Source organism: Rhododendron vialii, chromosome 4a (assembly GCF_030253575.1).
Source record: "Rhododendron vialii isolate Sample 1 chromosome 4a, ASM3025357v1".
NCBI lineage: Eukaryota > Viridiplantae > Streptophyta > Magnoliopsida > Ericales > Ericaceae > Rhododendron > Rhododendron vialii.
Genome location: NC_080560.1, coordinates 711,724 through 732,510, shown reverse-complemented (window position 1 = coordinate 732,510; position 20,787 = coordinate 711,724). Strand labels below are relative to the sequence as shown.

Here is a 20,787-nt window from a genome sequence, read left to right as displayed (position 1 = left end):
TCACAAAAATTTGATCCAAAATAAATCAATGCGAATTTTTTTGAATAAGAACAAAAAAAATAAGTCGCTTAGCCTTTTAATCTAAATTTACCCTCCTCCATCAAGATTTACGAGCTCGATGTCAATAACGAGTTGAGATTTTGTAATTGAGCAGAGTTACAAACTTACAAGTTACTCGAGCTCGATTCTTTGTTAGGCTCAAGCTAGAACTCCACTCCGTTGACAATAGAGATGAGCCAATCCGGAGTTATGACGAGCCGAACTCTCGAACTGTTTGCAAAAAGTTCGATTCGTTTGCGGTCTGTTCGCAAAGAGCTCGAACGGTCCCCCAAGGGGACACACAACCCAACGAGATAGGGGGGCCACCTTCTTTTAATGGTGCGTTTGAGTCGCGATGTCACTTTCGACTTTCTCGTGGGAGGAAATTCTCATCACATGGTATGCATACGTCACCCACTTTAGACAGGTGAATTTTCCGAGTTTGAGAGAAGCTTTTTTGATATCGACGATTTCAATCAAGAGTTCCCAGAATCAAGTGTAAATTGATTCGCGCAATTAATTTCCGAGGTAAGGCGTCTATTTGTGCCAATTACGCGTACTTGTTGCATCTCACTTTCCCTGTTGTCTGTCAAACATTGAATTTGGGTAGAGGAGGATTCGTTGTTTTTTTTTTTTTAATTTCACGTATTTATCTAATCATGGATTTCACTGGTTAAAATGACGAATTTTTGGTTTACCCATTGATTGATGAACTTGGGGAGGTTTGGAAGTTCTTCGGGTATGGGACGTGGCTAATAATTTGATAATTCGGTTTGAATGGGTTTCTTTTCCTATGTTGTGAGAGAATTCATATACTAAAGTCCGAAACTTTACCAAATTTGTTTGATAACCCGATGTTCAGTTCGGCTTGTGCAACTCGACTAATCTCGTGGCCTCGAAGTTAACAAACTGCAAAATCCTCCAGCGGCCCCAAGACATGGAATGTATTATTTTAAGTTAACAAACTAATCTCGTGGCCTCTGTGGAATTCGAACATTTGACTCGTGGAGGACGAATACTTTTTGCTTTCTCCTGCCCACTTGGCCAAACACATTGGATTGAAACTTAATCAATTTAATGGCATTATTTTAAGTTAAGCAAATATCTAGAGAAGTGGTGGAAATGCTTCAAGAAAAGAAGGAATTCATGGAATCGAGAATCGATGATGCTTTGTCAGAAGATAATATCTTGCAACTTCCCTAGGATATATGTTTCGTTTTCGTGTTCATTTGTGAATATTATGATACGAGCATGCTGGTTAACTTGGAAGGGACTGTCGAGTGTCGAGGGGGAGATTAGGTTGGTGGGTATGTTGTTCGATTTGCGCTAGGTCCATTGGCTTTTCTAATGTTAAAACCGTAGTTGTCACTACTTTCATATCTGCTTATAGAGAAATAATTGTTCATTTGTTTTCGGGTCCTTACTTTTCTTAAAGTTCAGTGAGCCCTTGTCCATGCCAGTGTTCGTATCTGTGTTCATGCTTTTTAGCTCCTTCGTGTTCATATTTGTGTTTGTGCTTCTTAGCTCCGTCGTTTTCATATATGTGTCCGTGCTTCATAATTGCAGTATAGGGATTGATCTTATATGTTCTCACACATCATTGGGGCTTTCTTGAAGCTGTTCAATAAAAATAAAAATTAAAAAGATTGGGGGGGCTTTCTTTTTTTTTTTTTTGATCCGCATTGGGGGGGCTTTCTTGAAAGTATGAATCTGAGCAAGGAATCATAAACGGAGACGAGTAGTTTGATCCTATCTACCTGGCCGTAAGATGTTGCTGGTTTGTTTATGACAAACTCCATACAGCAGCATTTCATCTTTTTTAAGCAGATACATATACACCCTAGATCCATTATTCTATCGGATGTCCCCGAACCCGAAGGGACATTCTAGATCCATTATTATGCACATGTAGATTGTCATTGCCCCTGAAACTGTGTTTCCTCTCTTCATCTTGATGATTCTGTCTTGATTTCAAGGCCCTGGCCAATTTTAGTTAACCAACTGAAAGGTTGGTGATTGTTGGAATTAAAATTTCATGTTCCTGAATTTCACATTTAAGGTTACATTTCGAGAAGAAAAAAGATAACTCTAAATGATGTTGCTAACTTGCTGGTAAATGTTGTTTGTTTGTCTTCTCTTTGACTTCCTCTGTGCCTTTCGTTTCCTTTAACCGGCTGTCTCAGCTCACAGGCAGACCGAAAAACTAGTATCTTTAAATTGTCTATAAAACTTGAAAACCCACTCCATGAGTTGGAATTATCAGCTTCTACTTCTATGACATTTGACCAATACTTGCTGCAGAATACATGGCTTCTTTAGCAACCGCTGAAGCTTGTGATTCAAATGCATCCCTTCTAGCAAGTGGTGATTTGCGCTGTCTGCAGCCTATGTTCCAGATCTATGGGCAGTGTCGGGCGTTCTCAGGTCCAATTGTGACCCTCAAGGTATTTGAAGATAATGTGTTGGTTAGGGAGCTTCTTGAAACGAGAGGTGAAGGCAGAGTTCTCGTTATAGACGGCGGAGGAAGCATGAGATGCGCATTAGTGGGAGGGAATTTGGGACAACTGGCTCAGAACATGGGGTGGGCTGGCATTGTGGTCAATGGCTGCATTAGAGATGTAGATGAGATCAACGGCTGCGATATAGGGGTTCGAGCTTTGGCATCTCATCCCGTGAAGTCAAACAAGAAAGGTGTTGGTGAAAGGCATGTTCCTATTCATTTTGCAGGGACCTTGATTCGCGACGGAGAATGGTTGTATGCAGACAGTGATGGGATTCTTGTGTCAAAAACTGAACTCTCTGTTTGAAACTTGCAGCAAAGCTGGTTTTTGTCGAGATTTAAATTTGTCGGGCGTAATAAGGAGTACTTTGATATGAGGACCCGATGTAATAATGCTACTGTGAAATGAAAAGGGGAATATTTTTGTTGTCTCGTGTGACCGTGTTGTTTGTATGGCAGATTGTGATTTTTTTCCTGTGCGAAATGAACTCGAACAAGTTTGCAGTTTTCGTAATGATCATGAAGGAGGTAGGTTGAAATCTGTGGTTTAACAACATATTTGCTTTGCAAACTCCATACTAATGACCTTTGTTTTCTGATTAAACCTGTCATTGGTGCATAGTTCATAGGCCAGCTGCTCAAAAACGCAGGCTGTTTGTTCGTATCACCGTTCTGCAGTTTCTCCCCCTCTACCTCCTGGCCTAACATCATTCAAAACTTGATTAGCATTTGAGTAATTTTTTTTTTGTTTATCTGTGCATATTAGTAATGGTTGATCACGCAAAGTGGGTGCCCTCGCACTCTCCAAATTTAACATTACGATAAACCAATTATTTTCCTGAGAATGCGATCACGTGATGTGCCTAACTAATAATGAGTAGTCATGTATTCACCTTGTCTTTTTTCTTCCGACAAGATAAACACGTAACTGACTAGTGTTAATAAGAGACACCACGTGACTGTGTTTTCGAAAAACCAAATAATGTCTCATACCATTCAATATTATAAGAACGCCACTACATTATAGCATTGGAATTTTACTAAGTAGTGCTAAGCACAATAAATGGTATACTATTTTTCAAATAAAATGTTCTATGGCACTACAACTTACTATGATAAATAAACGAGGGCCTAGTTGATTTGTTATTAACTAAGTTTAAGGGAGCACACAAATCGTATAAGTACTTAGACACATCCAATTCATTTGAGTGAGTGTGCGTGGTTAAGATTTTTTAGAGTAAAAATTTCTGTTGTCTCCAACATTATTGTTGGTTATGTATGACCACATATATATCAGTGTTGTGAATCTCATATCGTACCGGCCATAAAATGGTACACATATCTTGGCGTTTCGTACCGGCCTAGAATTGTTAGAATTTATTTTATTTTTCTATTTTAAGCTTAGCAATTATTCATAAGTATAATCCAAAAATGTATATTGCGATAAATTAAAAAAGTACCGAGATACAAATTGGTATCGGTTCGCTCTATCCCAGACTCCCGATAGAAAAAACGGTAGGCTAATCGGTACGGAATTAATAACTTCGGTATATATGGTACTATTTGCTTGGATATGGACCGATTTGCCGTAGAGCAACGCTAGGGACGTTCGCAATCGTGCTCTCTTTTCTCTGTTTTAGGCTCCGTCAGTTATCGGAATCTATTACTCGTCTCTGGCGGACGATATCTCCTTTACTTTCCCCTTCCACTATGAACAAAAGAACAGCACATGGCGGGGGCGGCGGGGAAGGATGTGGCTTGTTGGAGAGACTCCCAAACAGCATAATCAACGAGATCCTTGGAAAATTGGAATTGGAAACACTCTGCTCCGCAGCTTGTGTATCCCGTACCCTCCGCTCCTCTGCCTCTCAAGTCCTTTCCTCTCTCACCACTCTTGATCTCTCCGTAAGTTGCTCTTCGCTGGTTGTTTGGGGTTTGACTAGTTTATAATAATATCTTGTACTCTCTTCATTTGATTAGATTACATAGTAGATGTACTCAACAACACAGTTGGATTCCCTTGTTAAGGACCCTGTCGACCCTTGGGTGTTTTGGGCTTTGCCCTTGTGATGTTCATCCAACTCTTTGTTGGATTCCCTTCCCCTTTTCCCCTTTTTTAATAAAAATTCATCTTTTGCCGATCAAAAAAAAACAACACAGTTACACGGTTGGGGAACGCGTTGACATTGGTGTTTTTGCGTTCTTGTTTTATGTTCTTTGATTGTTCTTCGCACTCGGGTGTTTGTTGGTTTGTCCGATTTCTCAATAATTTGCTTTTCTTTTTAGTCCTGAATTGACGTGGTTTCTCATTTCTGTGTTGTTGGAATTTTGGGGGTGGTGGTTGCAGTCGTTTTCTCCAGATGTGCGGACTCTGGAACACATTCTGCATCGGTGCAGTGCCCTCAAAAGGGTTACTGTCGATTGCCTCCGTCTTGGTGATTCTTCCGTTCGCAGTTTTCTTGGAGAGCAAATCGAGGAATTGAATTTGTTGAAGGGTTCCTCGTTGTCTTATCAAGTTCTCTTTTCCATTGGTCGAAAGTGCCCTAATTTAAGGTATGGGCATAACCCAAATCAATTCAGAATCTTAAAATGGATGCACTCATTTGATATTATGGATGCTGTATTGCTGTGTACACATTTTGGACCATGGTGGTTCTAGTGAAATCAATGGGATGGTCATTCCATATTGTCAGAACACCATTGTCATGGGATTTTTAGGGACTAGTAATTTAAACATTCAAAAGAAAAGAGTGAATGTTTGATCTGAGTTACTTTAGAGCCACACAAGTCAAATGATGTACCTTTAATTCATATGCATGTAGAATCAGCATTCATTTGACATGATCCATGTAAGTTGGAAATGGAAAAAGTCCAACTTTTTTGAAGTTGCAGGCGTATACTGTTGGAATTACCTCACGTTGCTTTCCTAAGGCACCCAAGCTTAGTTAGTAGTGTTTAGAGGCTACTCGATCTGCTCCCTTTTAGTTTTGAGTTGCATGTTGTTATGTGGTATCATAGCAAGGTTGTGGCAGCCTTGCGGGCCTAGTCAATGCCTGATTCTATTTCCATCGTCTCTTCTATCTCTTTGTCGCCTCTATGTCAAGGCTACCGGGCTGCACATGAGGAGGAGTCTTGTACTGCTGCAATAATGCTTGGTAAATATGTTCTAGAGGCCGCTTTACCTAAGGCTAATTAGTTTTAGGTTGGGACCCTCTTAAATTTCTAATATATACTGGCACGAAAGTCAAGGTTTACTAAATTATTTGGTTGTGTTTGGTGGATTTATGAGGGAGTATGTGGAGGGAAAAGGAAAAGGAAAGGAAGAAGTCAGGAAAATAAAATCAATTAGCAGTTTTTTCCTCTCTTTTGTGGTTGGATTATGAAAATGAGAAGACAACACATATATGTATGTGGATATATTCATTTTGTTTTGTTTATTCATCCATAGAACTGAATTTGTATAGTTAGTTCTATTTGTCCTTCACTTCACTATCAAATTTCATACTTAGTATATTTGTTGCTTGTGTCAGGGTACTGGTGGTAGAATTGGCGGGCTGGGACGTTCCAAAGATATTCACGAGATGCTTTATGCATATGCTTAATAGATGCTCATACTTAGAGGTGAATTATCGGGGGACAAATCTTATCTTCATCATCATCTTCTTATGCATTTTCACCAAGTTTTGTCCAACCATGTTTTGCTCTGCACAATAGTGTCTTGCTAATTCATGCGGGTTTGTCTTTAACTTGGTACAGTCTCTTTGTATAAAGATTCGAGGGTCAGAGCTTGATGCAAGTGGTTTCCGATCCTCTGTACTGTCTGTGCCCAATACTGTCAAAGTTCTGAAGTTGCAGCCACTGCTTATAGAAGATGCCATCAGTTTCATAAACGACCTCCCATATGGAAGAAACGCTTTGAATGACTCATTCGATCTCAGCATCCCCTTCTACCCACTCTCACCTCGATTCACGCTGCAGAAGTTATCACTTGTTGTGGATGTTATATCCGATGAGCTTATCATCTCCATTAGTAATTTTGTCCCTTTGTTGGTTGAGCTGGATCTTGAAGACAGGCCATGCTCAGAGCCGCAGCTGCCCAAGGACTTGACAAACAGTGGGCTCCAGCGCTTGGGGTCTTGTCAGCATTTGATTGCTCTCTCTCTTATACGGAGTAAACTGAACTGCCAAGTATCTTTCAAGGCAGTAAATGATATGGGCATGTTTCTCCTTTCTGAGTCCTGCAAAGGCCTACAAGCAGTGAGACTTGGTGGATTCTCTAAAGTTAGTGATGCGGGTTTTGCGGCAATTTTACTCTCCTGCCGAAACTTGAAAAAATTCGAAGTCCGCAATGCATCACTGCTATCAGACTTGGCATTTCTTAATGGGGCCCTGCCTTCCCTTGTTGACATGAAATTGTGGTCTTGCAGTCTTATAACTAGCGAAAGTGTTAATGAATTGGCTTCTTCTAGTGACTTGGAAGTACTTGACCTTTCTGGGTGCAGGAGCATTGCAGATTCCTGCCTTAGTCGTGTCACATCCCTTCATAGACTGACTACGCTCAATATAGGGGGCTCTGATATTACCGATGGTGGTCTGGCTATTATCGGCAGAGGGAATTCTCCCATCACCCATCTGTGTCTGAGCTGCTGTAAGAGGGTAACTGACAAGGGGATTGCTCTTTTATTTAGTGGTGGAGAGAGAATCAGAGAGAAGTTGTTGGCCTTGGATGTGGGTTACATTCCAGGAATATCAGACAAGGCTATTTTCACTATTGCTGAATTTGCTCCAAGTGTTACAGAACTCTGTATTAGGTATTGCTATTCTGTGACCGATGCATCGTTGGAAATATTGGCCACAGAGAGAAGGTTTGAAGATGGAAAAAAACTAGTACTTCGGAGGCTTGATCTTTGTAGCTGCGTTGGGTTGTCTGTTAAATCATATGAGTTGCTGAAGAAGCCCTTTTTCTCTGGTTTGAAGTGGCTTGGTGTTGGGCGCACACAATTGACTAGTAAGGGAATGGCAATTTTCACAGAGATTCGCGAGGAGCGACCGTGGCTGACTCTCTGTCTGGGAGGCTGTGAAATGGGATGTCATGATGGGTGGCAATTCCACAGAGCTGATTGTTACCAAGAAGGACTTTCCTGAAGTCTAGAAATGAAACACAATAGTCCCTTTATGTGGCTGCGATTCGACGCTCCTTTATTTTACCCATTTCTCAAAATCGAAAGTTAATTGAAAGACGGAGACTGAAGTGAATTGAATTGTTCGAAACCATCTTCATTTAGGATTTGATTGACAGATCATCCGACTTTGTTTTGGTCATTGGTTTTGGTTGGTCCGAGTTGTTGTAAACTTGCAAGGGAAAATGACGTGTTTTGGTTATTGGCGGGTATTAATTATCAAAACACGTCATGAGCAGTCATTTTCCCGGGAAAATAATTGTGGGGCCAACTCCTCAATACGTACCTGCTGCTGTGGCTGACTGGCTGTAGCTGGGTTATGAATATTCGAGCCCAAATGAATAGTAGCAGGATTGGACCGAAAATGGAAAATAACAGACAAAACTAGGCCCACATGGCACAACTAATCAGAAAAAAATGTAATTGATTTTTACACTCTCCTTTTATCTATATTGACACTTTTTTTGTCTTTTATTTATGTGAAATTACTGAAGTACCCTTACGCATTGAGTTACTTTTACTTGAATAAAAAAAAAAGGAGTGCCGATAGATAAAGAGGGAGTGTTAAAATTATTCTCCAAAAAAAGGGGAAATATTGCTCATTTCAAAAAAAAAAAAAAAAAAAGAGAGGAGACATTTGAGAATCTGGATTGATGTTTGAAATTTTTTTTGAAAAATAGTAAGGGTAATAAGTGAAGAGAGATAGAGAGAGAAATGTTGAAAGTAGGAGGAATTTAGGAAAAATCTAAGAGAAATTTTTTAAAAAATACTTTTTGAATCCTAAAGAGAACAAGGCATGAACCATTTGTGGTATGTCCCATCTAAATTCTCCTAATAATGAATAAACCAAGTTGCTCGTGTGTTTGCTGATAAAACTTGGTACACGAAAGTTCATTTGAGATTAAAACTTGTAACATAAATGAAGCCTAAACATTTTTTTGAAACTAGTTAATCTTTTCATTTAAATTTGACCATGCAAGTTAGTACTCGACTCATTCAATTTATCATATCTTCAATCATTAAATAATTATGTACTCTTTCTCGAGAAACACAAGAAAGCCACTGCACAAGTTGGCAAGGATCGAATTTCGCCTAAGAGACTAGCTAGGCATATGGCAATGTGCTAGAATTTAGGGACGGAGCCAGGGTGGGGTCAGTAGAGGTGGTCGCCCCTACAAGAAGAAGAAGAAAAAAAAACACTACTATTATATGTATAAAAAAAAATCCTATGAAAATATATAAGCTCGCCCCTGTATAGAATTTTGAAAAAATAATAATAATTGTAACCTTTGAACTACAAGGATACCAACATTAATTTTTAAAGGCTAAGGGCTAAAATAACAAAAAATAAAACTATAGGGTTAATATTATAAATATTCAAGTAATAAACTTCCACCTTTTGTTAGATGGGTTTAGTGTTTACAGTTTTATTTCTTTTTGCCCTAAAATCTCAATGACACACCAAATCTCCTCTCTCTCTCTCTCTCTCTCTCTCTCTTGGCACAAACATCCTCAATTGTTAAGACCTTCAAAGGCAATTTCGAGAAAATAGAGACAGAGGAGAAGAGATTTTGGAAACCCTGAGTAATTTTGGTGAAATTTAAGTTGTAGGTATGTCTTTTCCCAATTGTTGTTCTCGACTTCTCCTAATTCTTTGTTTTTTGACTGGTAAAATCAAGTAACATGAAAACCCATGTACCAAATTCGTCTAGTTATGATGAATGAAAAAAAAAAGAGATGAACAATAAAGAAAAACAAGACACATACATCAAGATCGATCACATTAGTTAAACTGATTTATGTATTTATGTTATTTTGAGTTTTAATGTATTTACGTGATTATGCATGTGTATTTATATTTTTTTCTCGTATGCACGGTCGCCCCTGCGTGGTGAAATTTCTGACTCTGTCCTTGGCTAGAAATAGTCCAAGTAATATGATTCACGTCTAATTTAAAACCTCCTTCAAGCAATGTGCATGAAATACCAAAGGAGAAAAGCTACACTACTACTGTTTCTATTTGTCCCAACAAAGGGGACTTTCTAACTCTACAGGAAACTTGAACTAACCCTACATAATAGTACTACAGGAAACTTGAACTAAGAAGTGTGAGAAATGAAAATACTAACTTGCATTAAAAATGGAAGACATGCATGGTTGAAGAAAGTGTTTACTAAGTATGAGGAAAACATACACCCCAACCACCCTACTACCCGTTATATATATAGAGCAAAAATAGGAGCCACCATCACGTACTTATTGGACCATGTAGCTCTGAAACATCTCATGTGTTGCCACACACCCCTTGACTTGGTCCATATTTCTCTTTATTCTCTCCTGAACGCGCTGCCAAGTGTCTCAGATGCCAAATGATCAAACGCATTTTCTCTAACTACCCTCAACGCGCAACACCTACCAGGACCACTCCACACAGCCAAACAATATTGAGATCTTTAATTTGGTGTCAAGAAATTTTAAAAATTATGAATGAAAGTGCCTTATATTTTGTTTCGAAAATTGCACGTAAAAATATGGTGGACTGCCATTTAGGAACGAATGGAGTATATCTAATACCTTGAAGGAAAAGAAGCTCTCAGAGAAATTGAAGACTTGTTATAATATGGTCGATTTTTCCAACTTTATCCCCTGATTGGAGTTGTTGGGAGTTTGGTCTTGGGGTAATCTCGTCTTTTCATCTTTTGCCCGTGCTCACGTCATACTTGCGTTTCGTGCTTCTTTCTATGGCAGAATAATAAAATATTATTGGGAATAAAATGGATCGAACTACGCGCTCAATCTCATCAACACATAAAATTAAACAAGATCTTGGATGCTATGAATCACAAAATAAGTACGCAAGAGAAATCAAAAGTAAGGAAAGATCCAATTTGACCACGAGCATCTTGCGACTTGCGAGATGGCGAGGTACCGTGGGATTTTCATGGTTCCTGTCGTACTCATTACAATGGGATGAAGATACTTGTTCGTTAGCTTTAGAGAGGAAAAATCTTTCCCTGTTGCCATCCCCCTTCGGCAGCCAAACTGTATCCAATCCCATGTCCACGCCACAGAAACATCTTGGACCTATGGATGCAATCCTCTCGGTAATGAGTATATCTTACTCCAACCAACCCGATTACCAAAAGATACATTGCTACTATCAAACCAGATGACATTGTTATTTCGGAAGTCAAAATCACATATGGTCATACTGTACCCCTACCCTACGTATCCTCCCCAAACCCTGTGTGAATATATATGTTGTGTTCTATCCCTGCGGAGGTTTACAAATAGGGTTGAGGATCAAAGTATAGTTCATCATTGTTTTCTTCCAATTCCAGCGATGGCAGCAAATGAGTACACCGGTATTCAAGTTATAATTTATCAATTGTCTTGTATTATTGTCCTCATCAAATGATATAAGCAGCCAACCGTCGTACGAGTAACCTTCGATGATTGCACGTTGATATTGTGGAAATGGCAAATGTGAGGCGACTCTTGTTTGAGGATGGAATATGTTAAAGTAGTCGTTACCTCTGCGCTTGGTAACAAGCACCGGGAAGTCCGTGCTTAACCTCTCCCCAATTGGATTCACCATCATATATGAATGGACGCTTGGAGCACCGCAGCCTAGGAAAGAGAATTAGTCGAACCAAAGTAAGCCAAAATGACCTGGAAAATTAACAAGGATGAAGCACAATCTTAACCTGCATAAATTCCCAATTACAAATGACTTAAGTGCGAAAAAATACGTCCTTGCGTTGAGAGCTAATACGCTCCTCCATTTAGAAGGATTTCTTGTCCACAGATATGAGCTTCTTGTTCTGTGCAACCTCCAAAGAATTGAAGCTCATAACCAACCGGCTACAAGATATGTAAGTGTGTGACTATACTTTTACTTGATTTGAATAGAAGAAAAGATGAGAGGATTATTAGTTTTGTAGGGCTAGTAATGTTGGAAAGAGGAGGATTACTTGGGTGTGCTGGAAGGATTTTTTTCGGGAAGAGGGAAGAGTACTTGAGAATGAAGTGGGGTAGTAAACACTTTGTATTACAATTGAACAAAAAACAATCGGCTTAATTTGAGAAATTCGTACAACAAATATCTAGGATATTTCTTAAGGTTTTTCTAGACATCTTATAAAATCTTGATATTCTAGAACTCTTTTAGAAATTACATATTTATATCTCCTTCCAAAATATCTTCTATTTTGGGCTTCTTGACTTGGGCATCATAGAAAAATTCTTGGACATAACATAGGATTTGTGTTTGAGTTGGGGCATACAATGGGGTGTTTGGAAGCATAAATTTTGACTTTTTCTTTTCATATTTTCTTTTTTTTTCCTAGCTATTTGGATTTCATACATGAGATTGCATTTTTCTACAATCAATTCTCAAAACTGAATTAATGATAAGGTTACAAGGAGTAGCCATGTTCAGCTTAACATTCCAAAAAAAAAAAAGGAGTGTTTAGGGGTAGCCGTGAGGTATAGTATTGAGATATACTTTTTGATCACATTCATTATAAAGTCCGGAAGGAAGAGCATGTAATCCCACAATTGTGCATCTATAACAACAGGTCACAGACCTAGCTTATGCTTGGCCAATCCATGGCTTTGTAGTGCATTTCACTATTGGAAAATTCTAACTCCACACCCATCTACACACTCACTTACACATCCATACTCACAATAGGGGTGGGTCCCACACACACTGGGTGTGTAGTGTGTGCGGGCTCCACCCTATTATGAGTGTGTGTGTGTAATTAAGTGTGTAAGTAGGTGTAGAGGTAGAATGATTGATCACTATTTCCCTGTTTCAATTGCACCTTGTTGGTTTAGCAAATATGCCAATTAGATCACACATATTGCACTCTTCCCTTGCAAATTCGTTTTTTGTTCTCCCCACTTTTATTATTGTATTCCCACTGTTAAGAATAATATCTTGAACTGTATGTTCAGGAATTATCCAAATTTTAAAAAAAAAAGAGGCACAAGCACCAAGAATTATCCAAATTTACGGCACCGGATCCCCTGTCCTATTTTGTCTGTCCCACTCCCCTGTCCCAGTACTCTCCTTGCGCCACGTATTCGCTTCTTCCTCCCCTCTAACACCCAGTTAAACTCCAACTACTCCCTTTCACAATTTAGGTGTAATTATTAAACAATTTTTTTTATAAAATTCGGTTTTTGGTAAAAAATTAAGTGTTTCAAATTTCAATCTGTTTGATCGGGTGGAAAGATTTTAGTTTTCTGATTATTTTGTCCTAAATGGTCATAATTAAGTTTTGACTCTAGGGCTCTCGTTGATTAGCCCTAAGAGATATTTGATTCTACGACTTTCTTAGAGTTAATCAACGAGAGCCCTAGAGTCAAAATTTAATTATAACCATTTAGGATAAAATGATCAGAAAACTAAAATCTTTCTACCGGTTCAAACGAATTTAAATTTGGAACACTTAGTTTTTTAACCTCTTCAGACAGTTTATATATTAAAAAATATGATTAAAAAATTAAGTGTTCCAAATTTCAATCCGTTTGAACCGGTAGAAAGATTTTAATTTTCTGATCATTTTATCCTAAATGATCATAATTAAATTTTGACTCTAGAGCCCTCGTTGATTAGCCCTAAGAAAATCGTAAAATCAAATATCTCTTAAGGCTAATCAACGAGAACCCTAGAGTCAAACCTTAATTATGACCATTTAAGATAAAATGATCAGAAAACTAAAATCTTTCCACCCGATTAAACAGATTGAAATTTAGAACATTTAATTTTTTTATCAAAAATCAAATTTTATAAAAAAAATTATTTAATAATTACACCTAAATTGTGAGAGGATGTAGTTGGAATTTAACTGGGTGTTAGAGGAGAGGAAGAAGTGAATACGTTGGCGCAAGGAGAGTACCGGGACAGGGGATCCGGTGCCATTCAACAGAGAAAGTTATCATTACCAATTTGAACTTTTTGAAAGCGTCTGTACTAGAAGCAAAACACAAGGCCTCGGGAAAGAGTTCACGCAAACTCCCACTCCAAGGCATATTCAGCTCCACTAAAAGAGATAAAAATAATAATAAAAAATAAAAAAAGAAGAAAGAAAAAAAATCAACCAAAAGAAATAGAAGGCGGCATGCAAACAAAAAAGAAAACATAAGCAACTCTATTCAGAAAGCAACTCCACATTTTGTCATGCCTTGTAAGGTCCAAGGCTATACAGTTTCCTAAATTTCCTATGGCAGTGCACTCATGCACTCAAAAGGGAGTGCTGCTACTGCTAAGAAACCAATCCCAGGCATGAAGGGTGGGCTTTGACAATTGCACATCTCAGAAAAAAGCAGTTCGTCCTCCCCTTCTACTATGCTTCTCATATGCAGTGTTGAATTTGTCGACCAGTTCATTCATCGAACTGCAAGAACGAAGAAGAAGAAGAAGGTGTAATGACAAACTAATGGCAAATGGCAGCAAATAAGAAAGTAGCACCTGACTCCACAACAAACATGAATAAATAGATGAGTGGACAACCATATCCCATTAATGTAAGGATGGATTTATGATTATTAGAAGAAACAATTTCCTTGACTTGCATCATTGGGTCTTATAAGTTCAGAGGTAGAAGAACTATACAATCTCCTTGACCCGACAATGTCATTACTTTACACACAAATCTTTCCTTCATTGAGATGAACTGGCAAAAATCAGAAGAGGCAATATTTGATACCAAAAGCTAAAGATGCGCACATAGTACTAAAGTTTAAGGTTGGCAAAAGAATGGTACATTAATTTTCTTAACCTGCATTGAATTTTAGATCATCATGTGTTTTATCAGCTTTTATAACATACTGCTGACCAACAACCAAATTAACACGCTGGCAAACAAAATTCATGTTCTCAGTTTATTCTTCCAAGGCATGACAGAGTACGAATAATCTTTTGATTTCCCATAATGAATTACCTTATCAATGCAGAGCTCCATAAACCGAGAGCATAATCATTTAAGGAACTAAGATTTGAAAAATAACAGAAAGCAATTTAAACACATGCAAGGTTGGACACAAGTTGTTTCCACAAATAATAAGCTATGAATGAGTTTGATTGTCGCTAGTAATGCTTATCTATTGTGCACAAACTTTTCATGAAATCATACTGATACTAAATCATTTCATTTAATTATATTGAGTTTTTCCTGCACAATTATACTGCAGCAAATGTCTGAACCATGTACCATGGTATTTTTACTGTTAGTGGTCAGATTTACGAGGCAATAAAGTGTTTCGTTTTTTTCGTTCAAGTTATCCATGAACAACTATACTAGGCTTAGGATTATGCATATCTAGTCCTTCAAGCTTGCAGGTTTTCCACAAGAATTTGGCATACTCTCATCAGAAGCACCACTCCATCTATTCAGTAATTATCCTGATCATAAATTAAACAGTTTTTGGCTTTGATTTCACCAAGCATGCAACAGTCCTAACCCAACCACCAAAAGGGAACACAAAAATGAAGAATTGCATATTTGGTGGTGGTGGGGCATGTGCGTATTGAGAGAGAGAGAGAGAGAGAGAGAGAGAGAGAGAGAGAGAGAGAGAGAGAGAGAGAGAGAGAGAGAGGTCCGTCCAATAGTGCACAATCCATACCTTGAGCAGTTGGTCAACATGGCAAGGTAAGTAATCAATAACGTGTCATTGTATTCCTGCAAATAGTAATGATGGAATCAAAACAAATGAAAGAGATGATGGTTCAATTGGGAGTCCACAACAATAGCAATCAACATCCCATAATCAAGTACTTCGCATTGGCAAAAAGGAAAAAGGGGAAGGGCTGAGAAGCACATAGGCCATCAAATTTCTCTGAACCCATCCCCTCTTTGTACCGGTGGTTTTTCTTGGAAACATTACTCTGTAAAGTATGTACAAACACCTAATAAACTGAAAATGAGGCCTCCCAGACAATATAAAAAGAAACAGAATATATATGGAGTTCTTCTCCAGCCCTATGGATGAAGATAAACTAACTGAACATATAGATTACTAAGATTAGATAAGTAAACGCACTCATACACAACAATACTCTGTTGGCCAAGGAGATCAAAACACTGACCATCAAGAAATCATCTTGAAATTTCTCTGATTCAATAGCCGGTAATCTCCTCAAGAGACTAGACACCTGTCTAAGCAACGAATTTTCACAAGGAATGTCACCTGCATTTTACATACATTTTTTCAGTTAGATTCTGTATATTCTGCCACAACATCACCTACTTCATTCGTGTTTCCTAGCTGCATGGAAAAATCAAGTGCTCATACTATTACTCAGGGAGGAGATGGATCCAACAATGGTGGAATCACTCTACGGGAGACTCCCCACCCATTTCATAAGATGCACTACATATTTCCAGATCATTGACTTGTTTCAAATGGCCTACGTGCCAATTCAAAATTCAAATGGCCTATATCAACCAATACCAAATCAGTAGTTGTGAGTTTGGACTTTTTTCCCCTCAGAAAGAAAATTAAGAATTCAATGCCTACTAAGAACTCATCATTCTAGTTCATTGTGGCTTTACTTCCTTTTCTTTTTTTACTGCTGTCACTTTCTTTCCCACGGTTTGTCTTGACAGTGGGGATCCCTTTACTTTTACTTCTTTCTAATGAGGTATGAGTCCCCAATACATATACCTTTCTGCATAGCAAGAAGGTAGTGGTGAAGCACTCTGATTCTACTGTTCAGCATCTTTATGGCACTGTGTATGCCCGTAAGGTGAGCAGCCACTGCAGAAGAAAACAAATCTTTGTCAGTCATTTACACTCACTCCGGAGAATTTTTATTGAAAAAGGTTTAGAGGCAGGAAATAACATAAGAAAGTATTTGAAAAGAGATGAGGACTCACACTGAGTTGCAGCAGAACCTCCGTCAGATGGTTTAAGGTGGGCTACATGGTCAACAGAGATCCGTTCTGCTTCTACTGTCTTTGGAACAAGAAGATACTAGTTTAATCATCTATTGTGGAACATTTTGGTGCAGTGATATAACTTGAAACAGGACAAACCTCAATCGTGTAGCTTGAACGAACAAAAATAAGCTGTGGAATCCCATCTATGACATGTAGCTCTAAAGTTGCATTGATTAGTCCACAAGAACAGAAAGTGTTAGCAACTTAGCACATCCACAAAAGTAGCACAAGCAGAAGTATAAAGTAATGATGCTCCAACTTGGAACATATTCGATAGAGGTTTTTTTTTTTTTTGCCCAAGTATACTTTCATTAAAATGTCTCCATTACATCCATTGAAAAGTGGCCGACTAGGAAATGTGCTCAACCAAATCAAGTCTATACCAAACTAGCACTAGACAATATACTAAAAAAAATAGGTATAAGAAAAGATATTTTCCAGATGAGAATAATCACAACATTAAATCCTTGGGTCATTGAGATCAGAACTACTTTCAAGCTTTTGAAACAGCCCACATACATGCTTGATACCCGGCTAAAACCTTTTCATTTTAACTATTATGCTTCGATAAGTCACATGAAACAAAACAATTATCAGCCTTTAACGCTTGAGATATTTTGAATGTTTCCAGCCTTTGCAAGATCTACAATCAATGCTTGTCATAGAGTCCCAAATTGTTACTCCTAACAATACTAACAAATGGCAAACTGATAATTTGATTAATGCTAAAAGAACAATACTGACAGTGACAGCAACAAAAGCAAAATAAGTCTCCACTATGCACTAAATATGAAGGAATGTAAGGGACTAATCAGATTTCGCAAGGAGTGAGAGGAGTCTCGAGAGACAATGAGCTTAAATCCTAACTGAAAGCCAAGACTTCAAACGAAAAACATTTTTGTGCTGCTGACAAGTATGGGTAAGGACAGGGATGGTGATCGGTAACAGAACACAACATGGAAAGTAAAGAACCAGTAAAGGATACAAGAGACAGTGAGCTTATGCTAACTGAAAACTCAGACTCTCAAAAATGAATCACTATAACACTATTTTTTTCTGCTGACAAACTGATTAAACTTGCAAGGCCAGTGGTCCATTACAAATTAGCGTATCACTCTTTGATAGGGCATGCTCTCAATACACAAGTTGTAGAAGAAAAGCTGGCAAACATAAAGCTAATAAGGAAATAATGAGCTTGATTGCATAGCATCACTTATTAGAACGACCTGTGAAATATAAGGTAACAATACAGGTTGCGTACCGCTTTCATATATAGTCGCTGGAAGATCCTTCTGTGCATGATTGATGGACGGATTGAGAAGGACATAAACGGGGCTTTCATTAATGTCCATCAGCTGTTACAGAAGAAGCATTTTCCACATGGTTTAACCAAGCAACAAATTTTCTAAGCACAAAGCAGTTTCAGCGATTCCCGTGCTCAAAAATATTTAGTGAACTATATCAAGGCATGAGAATTCTTCCAAAAGGGATGCAGCTCAAAAGAAAGATAACTTGGAATAAACAAGTTAAGGAATGTAAACTGAACCACAATTCTATTAACTTGTTAAACCCTGATTCAAAATACGAATACAATTTCATAGGACGATGGCTTCCATATTTCAGTGTCTTCCACTTGTGCAACACAAGCTCGCAATCAGAGGCAAAACCACTTAGAATCAAGGCACAAACAATTAGTCGTAATCACAAAGTCACGGAGGTCTTAGCATTCCGGATTGTAGATGTATGACACACAAATGATCGAAAATCTCATGTATTTATCGTAACCCACTTCCAAGCAAAACACATTCAGTTTGGCAAGAGAAAACAGAAATGACCAACTACACAACCTCATAAATAAATCCCAGAAAAATATGACCCTAATGTTTGATAATACGTTAACTAAGCAGTAAGTACATTCAGTTTGGTGAGCGGAAACAGGAATAACCAACTATACAACCTCATAAGCAAATCCCAAAAAAATGACCCTAATTTTTTATAACTCGTTAGGTTACAGAACTTACAGCTTTGTGGATTTGCATATCTGATTCCTCAGCTTCGCTCCCCGTCGAATACCATCCCAGTATATAGTAGTTCGGAAATACTTTCTTATCTGGTCCATTTAACAATCATTATATTCAAAATCACACCAAACCCTAGAGTGTACTACAAAACGCCCTCAAAATTAAACAACAGCTATGCACGTTTAAAATCGAACAGATTGAATATAGTAGTTAGGAAATACTTTCTTGTCTGGTCCATATATCAATACGAACATTAGATTCGAAATCATATCAAACCCTAGAGTCTAACACAAGGCCCTCACAATAAAATAACATGTATGCATGTTTACAAACGAGCACATAATGAATATGTAAATAGGGGTAACTGGAAAGAGTGTTAAGGGACTGACAGAGTTCCTGTTTTTTCTCGAGGAAGGAACGGTCGAGGGAGTGGGAGGAGGGGTAGTAGAGGAGCTCGAAGCTGTTGAAGATCTCGACCGTCCGTCCCCTCTGAACGCCGATGACGCAACCGAAGACCCTGGGCGGAGTCGAGGCGGTCGATTCGGCGCCGTTTTGAGGGGGCTGGGACTGAGACTTGACCCTAGTGTAGTGGTCGGAGATGTTGAGTATTACTAGCGGGTGGAGCTTGAATGTCAGTCCGCTGCTCGACGACGACGCCATTCTTCTTCCTCTCTCTCCAATCGGACGGAGCTTTTACCCTCTTTTGGCCGGTTGATTCTTGTGATTATAGCAGTGGGTTTTGGGCTTTCCGGAGAATTCTTCTTCGCCTGGGTTTTTATAGTGATCTCCTAATCTCCCTTTCGCTGTGCCGCTGTGGTTCTATTCTCTCTTTCTTTGGGGTTATTAATTGAAGTATGCCCCCTGTAACTCTGTAAACTATCACTTTGTGGCCTAAACCCCAAAAAGGTTCCCATTTATGGAGCACGTTGAAATTTGCACGGGGGAACTAATTTGCAGGGGAAATGAAAAGAGTGGAAAAGTTTAAGAAGAGTTTAGAGGATAATTTATTGTTCACAAGCTTTTGTTTGATTATTTTCTTCTCTTTTTCCTCCCAAGCCAAACAAAGGAATAGGGATTTTTTTAAAAATTTTCCTTTCATTTCTTTCTCATAGGTACCAAGCAAACTTTGAAGTGGTGAACGAAAGTGCAAAAAAAAAACGGCCAGAAAGGTTAAACAACCCTAAAAAGATTGCATATATGGTGCTAAGAAGGTGAAGGCATCATCGTGGCAAAGCCAGGATTTTTCTTCTGGAGGCTCCGGCTTGATAGACATATAGTTTTTATCGTAACATATACCTATTATATTCTAAAGTTTTTATTTTTCAATACGTAATATTTGTACATTGAAATAATTCTAGAATAATTCAATTTTTTTTTTTTGAATATGAAGAATAGAATAATGCAGTTAAAGTATACCAAATTTTTTTTTTTCTTTAGGCTATTTCAATTTTCACGTGCTTAGTATTTATGAAAGAAATTGATTAATGAAAATGTAAGATAATCAAATTTTTATCAAATCAAACCAAAATTATTCAGATTATAAGTAGTTATACATGAATAATTATCAATAATGTTCAAGAGAAATTTTCAAGTGAGGGATCTCTCATTTTGTTAAAATGAGGGACTTTCATTTTCCGAACAAATTTTGAAAATCCGAATCATTCAATGTGTACAGAACGTAATTTTAAGGGTCACCGAGAGAAATCAGCAAAAAAAATGACCGGGAAGAGCGTCATCCGAGCAGTTTTTATAACTGTTCAATGAAAACTGCTCGGATGAAGCCCTTCCCGGTCATTTTTTTTTGCTGATTTCTCGCGGGGACCCTTAAAATCACGTTCTGATCACTTTGAGAGGCTCGGATCATCGAAATTCAATCGGGAAGGGGAGTCCCGTATTTTAATAAAATGAGGAATCTCTTACCGGAACCTAACTCTAATGTTCAATATGTATACATGAAATAAAAATTTAAAATTTGGGAGCCCAGGCTCTCCAACATAGCTTCACCGCTGACGTAGGGTGAGTTAAAACATTACAGAATGATTCAGTGTAAAGCATCGTTTCCACTAACAAAATATACTAAAAATTTAACGCATTTT

General features: G+C 38.2%; 3 protein-coding genes across 3 annotated transcripts; 2 read left to right on the top strand and 1 right to left on the bottom strand.

Moving 5' to 3' along the window:
- Nucleotides 1-388: 388 nt before the first annotated feature.
- On the top strand, nucleotides 389-2,971 carry LOC131321875 (putative 4-hydroxy-4-methyl-2-oxoglutarate aldolase 3). Its single transcript, XM_058352859.1, has 2 exons — nucleotides 389-567; nucleotides 2,341-2,971. Exon 2 carries the CDS (start codon nucleotides 2,346-2,348, stop codon nucleotides 2,844-2,846), a length of 501 nt encoding a protein of 166 aa, XP_058208842.1. The 5' UTR covers nucleotides 389-567; nucleotides 2,341-2,345; the 3' UTR covers nucleotides 2,847-2,971.
- A 1,153-nt stretch (nucleotides 2,972-4,124) lies between these two features.
- Nucleotides 4,125-7,861, top strand: LOC131321870 (F-box protein At-B). The gene is made up of 4 exons (XM_058352845.1): nucleotides 4,125-4,444; nucleotides 4,887-5,092; nucleotides 6,070-6,160; nucleotides 6,296-7,861. Exons 1-4 carry the CDS (start codon nucleotides 4,250-4,252, stop codon nucleotides 7,682-7,684), a joined length of 1,881 nt encoding a protein of 626 aa, XP_058208828.1. The 5' UTR covers nucleotides 4,125-4,249; the 3' UTR covers nucleotides 7,685-7,861.
- A 5,990-nt stretch (nucleotides 7,862-13,851) lies between these two features.
- LOC131321874 (COP9 signalosome complex subunit 6a) lies at nucleotides 13,852-19,572 on the bottom strand. The gene is made up of 9 exons (XM_058352858.1): nucleotides 19,081-19,572; nucleotides 18,692-18,780; nucleotides 17,932-18,025; nucleotides 16,767-16,828; nucleotides 16,608-16,686; nucleotides 16,396-16,488; nucleotides 15,818-15,918; nucleotides 15,355-15,410; nucleotides 13,852-14,126 (listed from the first exon to the last, which is right to left on the bottom strand). The coding sequence occupies exons 1-9, from the start codon at nucleotides 19,349-19,351 to the stop codon at nucleotides 14,045-14,047; spliced, it is 927 nt and encodes a 308-aa protein (XP_058208841.1). The 5' UTR covers nucleotides 19,352-19,572; the 3' UTR covers nucleotides 13,852-14,044.
- Between the last annotated feature and the right edge of the window lie 1,215 nt (nucleotides 19,573-20,787).

Excerpts from the sequence above, each read along its gene's own strand:
- LOC131321875 (XM_058352859.1), top strand. The coding sequence starts at position 2,346 with ATGGCTTCTTTAGCAACCGCTGAAGCTTGTGATTCAAATGCATCCCTT.
- LOC131321870 (XM_058352845.1), top strand. The coding sequence starts at position 4,250 with ATGAACAAAAGAACAGCACATGGCGGGGGCGGCGGGGAAGGATGTGGC. Across the intron at positions 4,445-4,886 it reads TCACCACTCTTGATCTCTCC|TCGTTTTCTCCAGATGTGCG; the intron begins GTAAGTTGCTCT and ends TGGTGGTTGCAG. Across the intron at positions 5,093-6,069 it reads CGAAAGTGCCCTAATTTAAG|GGTACTGGTGGTAGAATTGG; the intron begins GTATGGGCATAA and ends TGCTTGTGTCAG.
- LOC131321874 (XM_058352858.1), bottom strand. The coding sequence starts at position 19,351 with ATGGCGTCGTCGTCGAGCAGCGGACTGACATTCAAGCTCCACCCGCTA. Across the intron at positions 16,829-17,931 it reads AGCGACTATATATGAAAGCG|AGCTACATGTCATAGATGGG; the intron begins GTACGCAACCTG and ends ATGCAACTTTAG. Across the intron at positions 14,127-15,354 it reads ATGTTGACCAACTGCTCAAG|TTCGATGAATGAACTGGTCG; the intron begins GTATGGATTGTG and ends TCGTTCTTGCAG.